At 41.1% G+C, this 9,287-nt stretch overlaps 1 protein-coding gene across 1 annotated transcript; it reads right to left on the reverse strand.

Moving 5' to 3' along the window:
- Window positions 1-1,440: 1,440 nt before the first annotated feature.
- MAGOH (mago-nashi homolog, proliferation-associated (Drosophila)) lies at window positions 1,441-6,781 on the reverse strand. Its single transcript, XM_004679025.2, has 5 exons — window positions 6,618-6,781; window positions 4,538-4,596; window positions 3,305-3,415; window positions 2,816-2,898; window positions 1,441-1,862 (listed from the first exon to the last, which is right to left on the reverse strand). The coding sequence occupies exons 1-5, from the start codon at window positions 6,703-6,705 to the stop codon at window positions 1,763-1,765; spliced, it is 441 nt and encodes a 146-aa protein (XP_004679082.1). The 5' UTR covers window positions 6,706-6,781; the 3' UTR covers window positions 1,441-1,762.
- Window positions 6,782-9,287: the final 2,506 nt, after the last annotated feature.

Consider the following 9,287-nt stretch of genomic DNA (forward strand, 5'->3'; position numbering starts at 1 on the left):
GTACTGACTGAGGAGGGCTGCAGCATCTAGGCAGTCTCTGCCGGAAACCCCTGCGAGGACTTCCTGCGCCCCTCAGTGCTTTCTTCGTCGTCCTCAATTCTGCCTGCCTTCCGAGGTTTCTTACACTGGGTCCGGCCCCTTTGTCCAGGGCCAGCAAGGTAGTTGGAGAGCTTGGGCCCTCTCTTTTGTCTTCTCCAAATTGTGCTGCTTTGCCCCACGAGACCCGTTTTCCAGCCCCCTCCAGGGGGTTGCCCGTGTACATGTCCTTGGGGTCCTCGCGACTAAACTCAGTCCCCTCTTCAGCCGGCTCTTGCCTGGGCTCCCACCTGGTTTTTCCTTATATCGCACCTACCTAACTTGGTTTTACCAGTCGTCTTGACAAGAGCGCATCTGAGACTGGAGCTGTATTACAAAGAACAGCCCACTTGAGGCTCCCTTAGCCTTGGCGGGGGGGGGAGTGGGGCTGGGGGGGGGGTGTTCTTTCCTGTTACTGATAATTTCGATTGTTTTCGATGTCTTTTTTACCAACTTGCTTCATTTTCCCAAGTACCTTTCTGTAGCGGACGGCGCATCAGTCAGGAATCCTGCCATCTCGAGTCTCATACCTGCACCTAACATGATGCCCCCTTTATCTTTGAAGAAGGCAGCATAGTGTGTCAGAAGACTTGGAACCTTGTTCCAAGCTGGCCTATTGAGGTATGTGAGTTTTGTCTAATCTGTTCACCTGCCTCAAATTGAGCTTTACAGGGCACAGTTCCTTTCAGTGCTCTCATTTGTTCAACCAGCAATTTGCCTAAGTTTAGCAGTTACAAAAAGTTGCTACAGATCTAGCCTGTTGAACACATTTCCACTCTGTCTGTACCAGCTAGGTCTCAGTTCCTATTGGCTGTTGTATTCTTATTTTAAAATGGATTAATGGGCAACTTTCCTAAAACCTGGCATTTTATTCCTTAAAAGGTATTAAACCAAAGTATTTCCCCACTGAAGTAGCTCCAGTTTATCTATAAAAGGTGATTTTAAAAAACCAACCCAATTTCAAATGTATGTCAACAAAGCTGGAGAGGAAGAAAACCCACATTTCACACTTGAGTCATGATCCAAACATTATCAATTATGTGTCTCTTATATCTCCTTTAATCTACTGGTGCACCTCCATTCATTTTATTTTATGTAGTTTCCTCTGTATAGTGTTGACTAGATTCCTGTTGAACTTTTTTTTTTAAAGATTTATTTATTTGTGCATACTGAACTAGGGTACAGGACAGAGGTGCAGGGGCGGTGAGAAGACTCACTAGAGACACAGAAGGGAGCAGAAAAGGCAGGTTCTTGAAGTACACTGCTGAGGGGAGCAGCAGGCTGATCAGGAGAGGTCTGCCTCACCATGTGGATCACCTCTGGAACAGGTGGAGATCGAACTCATGCTGAAGTGACTTTAGCTTCTTAGTGCTGTGCTTTAACCCGCTGTGCCACCAGGGAGGGCCCTCCTGTTTAACTTTTTAACATGTTTCTCCATTCTCTACCCAGAGGTGATTAGATTTTTTATGCAATGCTTCACATAGGATGTGAAATTTTTAAAAAGTCCTCTAAGAGTGCATAAATTCAGGTCTTTATAAATAGTAAAAACTGCATTTCACATATTTATTAGACAATCATTTATACTTTATAAAAAAAATATTGCCCCAATATACACAAAAATTTCCTGATAATGGTAATGAAAAACAGCTACTCTCACCCGCCCCTTGTGTCCACACCAATATTTAGTTTAGATTGGCTTAATCTTGAAGTGTAATCCAATAAGACTGAACACCAAACACTTCAGGTCCTGGACAAGATAATAAAATACTCGTAAGCCTTCTGGATCCCTGAAACACAGAGGGAAAAAATATTGAAAAGGCTGAGAAAAACTGGAATAAAAAAAAAAAATTATTTATATATACAATGATTGAAACATTATGAGATAATTTAAAGTGATAAGGCTTTTTAAAATAGTGAAATGTTTACATTCCATGAAAAAAATTGATTAAAATAACAGTTTGTTGATCTCAATTATATTTTGTGCTTAAAAAGTCTATGTTTTTAAAATGTAAAGAAAAGAGATAAATACTTACTACCATGGTTGCCTTAAAAGTTTATAGATATTTTACTTTCTACATCTGTATTTTCTGTAATGAGCATGTATTACTTTCAGAATTTGGAAAAGTTAATAGTACTAGGCAGGGCCAAAGGCTGAAACTTACTATACCACAGCTGGCTATGGAGATTTTCTGAAGGAAGACAACTATGCCCAGTCTGTACTAAATGGAGCCATATATGATCCCCAAAACATAGGAGCCTTAGAAATCACCAAATTGTAAAAAAAACTTTAGTATATAAACTCAACTTTATAATGTGTCTTAATGACAGCGTGAATTTTTAAATATATATCCTAAATTTCAAATTTTACTTAAGACTTTAGTATGTGTCAGTTTGAAGAGATAGCACTGTTAGTTCTGACTCTACAGTTTAACCACTCACTTTGGTACTTTATACTTTACATTTTCTATTCTGGCCAGATTCCTACCCATGTTGGCTACTCCTGTGGCATTACTGTGTGTGTGTGTATCACCAAGCTCTTATTAACAATGATTGACTAAAACACTAAAAGTAACAGGAGCAAACCTTCAAAAATAGTCAGAAGGCCCTCTCTAACGAGGGGCCCAAAACCTATCATTTTGCATTTATACCAGATTTTTCCATAATGGTCCCAATTTAGTTAAGGGTTCATATCAGTCTCCTCCAAAACAGACAGATCTGAACATAAGGAAAATGTACTTACTTGGACTGATTGACATCAATAAGGGAACCAATTTTTGATGTTGTGAAAGAGATGTGTTCATCTCCAATGACAATTTCAAGCTCCTAGAAACATTTAAAAGAACAAAGTCAAGCCAAACAGGATTCTTCATCATCCATAAAGATCCCACATCTGCCAATCACACAAATTCTTCTATAGATTGTCATGGTGAACAAGACCAGTTCACTCAAGAATGAACTCTGTTGAGTACTGGAAACGAAGTAATACTGGTTAAATTAACTTACTGGTAACTCATACTCTTAGGAGGTGGGTCACAAGACAGAATTCAAATCTAAGCTTGTTCTCTTTCTTCCTCCCTGTGGAGTTAATGCTTCCTAGGCCAAGGTGCTGGTAATCTGCTTTGGCTGGGGCTCCATCTCGTTTTCACATAGACACTGGATTCTGTTTACAGAGCACTAAACCTCTGATTTTAAGATTTCTGTACTAACGGAGAATTGCTAAAACACTCACCTGCCGGCCCACCCTGTCAGGAGGTGGCCACAGAGCATCATCCTCTTTTGTAATTTCACTGTCATCAATGATTCTCTTCAGTTCCTCCATCACACTTTTATGTACATAGGCCTGAAAGCAAGATGAACAGCATTCAAGTTGAATCCCTAAGCAGTGTTCTGACTCAATTTGCAGTGAAAGATAAAGACAGCTGAAAACTTCTTTCTGGCACCTCTGTAAGTGGGAAGCCAGTCAGACTTGACATCAGCATGCTGGAGAAAAGGCAAGGCCAGAGTACCCAATGACTACACCCTAGCTCCCCATCTAGTTGCTTCTGTTTCTTGGCACATCCTGGTCACATGGATCTTCTTGCATTCACACCTAACTCTCACTGAACTCAAAAGATCTGTAAGTAAACCTGGTTATTCTGAATTATGTGACATACTTCTGAAAAGCAGAGAAATGTGTTGAAATATATTTTGCATACTAGTCCATGTAAGGAAATATGAGGGTGCTGACGTGGTAATCATAAATTGGCTAATTACATAAAACACTATAAAAATACACTGAATGGCAAGACAGTTTCAAATGTGACAAAATGGTTAAAGTTCTTAATGGTGGCTGTCAAAAATGGAGTACATTTTTGGCAGGCATTAAATCTGAATTCCCATTCAAGCTCATACTAGCAGCGATAACCTCTGAACAGGTCTCTTTGATTTTGCCTGCAAATGGTATATAGTACTACCCATTACACAGTTTTATGTTAAATTAGATAATGAATGTAAAGTACACAGTGTTAACATGTATTCAGTAATGTTAACTGCTTTTCTATGCACCTTTTCCCATTCAAATGCAATTGGACAGTTCCACTAAGTGCTATGTACCATGGGATATAACAAATAAAATGTATTTAACACTATGGCAGCACTAATTGTGGGGGTGAAAGGGGACGAGGTTATTTTCCTTTTTTGCAGATGAAGAAACAGAAACTTATCAAGCTCAGCCAGGGAAACTGCTCAAACTCATAAGTTCAAACCAAGATCTGCAGTCACTTCAAATGATCACTGTAATGGACTCAGCACTATAAAATGACATAAAAAAAAGAAGCTTGTGAGAAAAACTTTTGAAGTTATCTACAGATAAATGTGTACACCTCCTTACTCTTCCATCTTTTAATCCTACTCTCAGAACAAAACCACTACAGGACAAATGGCTGAAGTGTAGTAAACAAAAGGGTCTCAGAAGGTCCATTACCTCTTTTCTGATCATGACGTCATTTTTGTAATTGCTGTTGTTGGCATATCTCAATTTCCCTGTGGACAAAAAACTAATTTCAATAAAAACATGAAAAAAGCATCATTGGCCTACCAAGACTGAGCTGTTGCTTAAAACATATCCTAACTTTCACTGCAAACTTCCTACCAGATTTACTGTTTACACTGGTGGTACACTAGTTCTTTGCTTCCTCACTTTAAGCTACTGAATAGCCTCATAGTCAAAATACAGTTGACACTGAATTACACAGGTCTTGCAAAAGACAGCTCTGGTATGATAAACACAAACAGGTTCTTTTATAAATCTGCCCTCCACCCAAAATAGGAATAGTAATGGATAACTTGCCTACACACAAGTTCTCCTAAGGCTCAAATGACTTGAAAGCATTTCAAAATCATAAAATACTGCTTACATATATTATCATATGACCCTGCAACTCTGATTTATGCCTGTGGTTTTATCATTCACCTCATCTGGTACACAAGGCCCTTTGTGCATATGGGCAGTAATGAGAAGATAAAAGGAAACATGATTTTCCTTCCTGTAGAACAGAAGGCTCATATGTAAAGAAAAAGCCAAATCAATCAATTCTTACAGCTTCTGCACTATCTTTGCCCCACATTCTCAATTCATTCTCCATAAAGTCGACAAAATGATGCAGTAATAGATATAGTTAAATTACTTTGAATATGGACAAAAGCTTCCCACTGCCTTCTTGATAAAATCCAAATTCCTTTACATTGCATACTGAGATGAGGCCCTCCCTGCTTTTCCAGTGTCCTGTAATAGTCCTCTCACATGGCTGGCATTGATCAAGCTGCTTGGTTTTTGCCTGAAATGCATTTTTTTTTTTGCTGCTGATGCTGTCCAGATGCCTCTTGATTCTCATCTGCATCATAACCATGACTAAAGACCCATTTTAGGCCTCCTTTCTCCAAGTCATTTTATGCAAGATTAGGTACTTCTTTCTGCTCCATAAATTCCTTCGATTTCTATGTCAGCACTCAATACGCTGTCATGTCATTTATAAACCTATCTCCTTCATGATTGGGGCTTGTCAGACTCATTTCTGTGTCCCCATTTAGTGAGAGCTTTCTGCTATCTTTGGTTCGTCTTTTTGAATTTCATGATTGGGGCTTGTCAGATTCATCTGTGTCCCCATGTAGTGAGAGTTTTCTGCTATCTTTGATTCATCTTTTTGAATTCACTACAATGCCCCTTCTCCAGTCCTACCAGTCAGCAAAATTGTTGGCTGTGTCTCCAGTAGTACCTTATATCCTTTCCACTTTAGCTGTCATCCTTGTGCCAACCAACTTCATTTCTGTTTTCACAACTGCAACATGTCCTAAAAAGTAGTCCCATTTCTTCTACTTTTGCTCCTTCTACTTTCCATAATTAGAATACTTTTTCAAGAACAGATCACATCTCTACTTAAAATTTTCATTGTTTCCTGCTGCACTTAGACTAAACCCAAAGACCTGCATGGCCTGACTACCTTACCCTACTTACTTATCTGTAATCACTCCCTTGTTTTTCCAGAGCTCACTGCTCTTCACCCAGACTTGCCACTTGAAAACCTCATTCTTGTCCCCTGGCCACTGGCACTTGTTACTTTGTCTAGAGTGTTTTTCCTCTGCGCTTAATAATGCTGGCTCTTTCTTTTCAGTGGCTCTGTTCAAATACCCCTCCAGAGAGCTCGCTAAAGGTCACCTCATTTTATTTTCTGACTTTTCATTGCTACCTGGAAACTTTTTAAAAAATAGCCACTCTCCTAGCTCTAGAACACAAGTTGCATGAGAGAAGAAGCTTGTCTCTTGTATTTCAGATCGTGGCACACAGCATGGCACAACGTGGGCTTCACCAATGTTTATTCAATGAAAACGTTCTGTACGTGATATAAAAAGGCAGTAAGGCTGACACTGCAGTGTTTCTTTCAGATCCGCCTGGCACAAGTCTTTCCTCTTCCCCTTGTTTTTTGTACTTTGCGGATCCTCGGCCTCCCTACTCACCCGCCCCCAGACCTAGCTCACTCATCAGAGGAATTGGAGGCCAATCTTACCGTCGGGTCGGAACTCAAATTCCAGGAACTCGTGCCCAAACTTGCCTTTGTGACCCACGTAGTAACGCAGATAAAAGTCACTCTCCATGGCCCACAACAGATCACCGAGCCCCTACTTCAAAATCAAACCGCACCACCGTTGTACGCGCCCCACACTGACGTCCAGAGCGGCGCGCGGAAGTGACGTCACGTGACGCCCAGACGGGCTTCTCCCTCACCCCGCGGTGGGACCACGCTGCCGGGCTTCTTCCGGCGGAAACGACGCCTTTTTCACCCAGAGGCGGGATTCTCCGCCCGGCACGGGCTCCCCCCAGAGCTTCGCTCGCCAGTTTCTCGTTAGGCGTGAGGTGGAAGGCTACCCGGAGGCTTCTGGGCCAATAACAAGGGAATTTTATAACAAAAGGAAGGGAACCTTTTGGTATTAAGTGCCTAATGAATGTCGCCTCCGAGGCCGAGCCCATTGGTGGGTGAAGGCTTAAATCCTCACAACAATTTTGTAGTAATTGATGTTACGTATTCAATGTAAGAAATAGCAAGTTATTTTTCAAGACTGAAAATTACAAAACCTTATTGTACTGGTGAGTCAGGGCATCTGCAAATGTGGCAAATAACAGAAGTACTGAGAAATTTCAAGGGGCACCCTACTTAATCAGTCTGTGAAGTGGTTTAGGTTTTGGGTATGAGACAACAGGGCATTGCTGAAAGAGCATTTGTGTGCATCAGGATGTGTCTGGGTTTAGTGTAATTTTCTGAGCATCTATATGTCATATACTAGGAATAGAGTGGTGAGCAATCATTCCCCCAGCTCCCTTTTTGCTCCTGCTATGAGTGAAACCATTGGGTATTTTTTTTTCTTTCTTGTTTATTTCACTAAGCATGATCCCTTCCAGCTCTATCCACGTTGCTGCAAAAGGCATGCGTTTATCTTTTTTGATCCAGCATACAATTTTAAAAAAGATTTACTTATGCATATAGAGCTGGGGTACAGGCCAGAAGTGCAGGGGTGGTAACAGGATTCACCAGAAACAGAGTGGGGAGCAGAACAGGCAGATTGGCCAAGTACACTGCTGAGGAGAGCAGCGGGTGGGCCAGGAGAGGTCTGCGGCACCATATGGATCACGTCTGGGGCAGGAGTAAAGTGGCCTTAGCTTCCCAGTGCTGTGATTTAATTCACTGCACTAGGAAGGGCCCCCATCCAGCATACAATTTTTAATGTAGGGGCAAAGGTTACAAATAGAGGAGGCACTGAATAGGTTAGAAACAAGATGTCTCCTAATCCAGTTTAGAGGTGTCAGAGGAGTCTTCCAGAAGCAAATATTCCAGACAGGCCCCCAAATTGTGTGGCTGTTAATATACTAAAGAAGTTAAAGGGGCAGAAGGTAAAAAAAAAAAAAAAAAAAAAAAATTGAGGACCTTACACAAGCCATAGTTAGGTGTTTGGGCTAAAATTCAAAGGTATTTGGATTTTTTTTAAAAGATTTATTTATTTATTCATATAGAGCTGGGGTACAGGCCAGAGATGCGGAGGGTGAGAGGATTCACCAGAGACAGAACAGGGAGCAGAACAGGCAGATCGACAAAGTACACTGCTGAGGGGAGCAGCAGACAGGTCAGGAGAGGTCTGCCACGCCATGTGGTCACCTCCTGGGCAGGGGGCAGGTGGGAATCGAACTCATGCGGAAGTGGCTTAAACTTCTCAGTGCTGTGCTTTAACCCGCTGTGCCACCAGGGAGGGCTGGTACTTGGATTTTAAAAAAGGGAAACAGAGGTTGGTGGTATGACCTGTTGTATACTAGAAAGATCACTGTGGCTATAATACATTATACTTGAATCAGTAGACGCTCTTGAGATACTGTGTCCTGGTCAAGGAAGAGAAACTAAAAATATTGATAAGATCTTGTACTGGTCCTCAGTGGCATGTGCGAGGCAGAGCAGGTGGTAGTTGGCAAAATTTTTTTCTGAAAGCACAGTTTAACCCAGTCTGAGAGAAGACGTTCTGGAGGATTAGTCCTAAATGGAGTATTCAGGAAGAATAGGCCTTAGCAGAATGAAGAGGAAGAGAAGGAAAATCTAGGACGAATCTGCTCTAGGTGCTTTGGGGACACTAAACATTACTATATGACTTTGGGCAATTACTTCACCTATTTCTTCATCTATAAAATAGGAATAATATTGATGGCATTTGTTTCACAGAATTGTAGATGAAGGCAGATAATTTATGCAGAGTATCTACTACGTGTTAGGGGCTCAGTCAACATCATTCACCACTCCCTTTGTGAAAGCATCACAATAAAACATACTTTCAGATTTAAAAAAAGTGAATTTAATATTTCTCTAGAAACAGTGCACTGATTTTACAAATGTTCACATTTGGTTTTCAGTTCACCAAGATGATGTTATTCCTGCAATGGGATGCAACATACCACCTTCCATCCCTTTGCTTCTGGAAGAAACCAGACTGCAGAGGGCAGAGTACAGAATGAATGGAACTCAGAATGGGAAAACAAAAAGAGCAGAAATGGTTAGTGTGACCCAACATAACCTGTTACATAAAATATGGTAATTTGGGGGTGTGGCAGGGTGGGGAGACAAATGGAAAATTCATTTGGGTACAATGTGGTGGAGTTTGCAAACCAGAACTTTACCCCAAGTTAACAACAGCTTGTATAG

The sequence above is a fragment of the Condylura cristata genome, unplaced genomic scaffold (genome assembly GCF_000260355.1).
Source record: "Condylura cristata isolate star-nosed mole 26May11 unplaced genomic scaffold, ConCri1.0 scaffold00008, whole genome shotgun sequence".
Classification (NCBI taxonomy): Eukaryota; Metazoa; Chordata; class Mammalia; order Eulipotyphla; family Talpidae; genus Condylura; species Condylura cristata.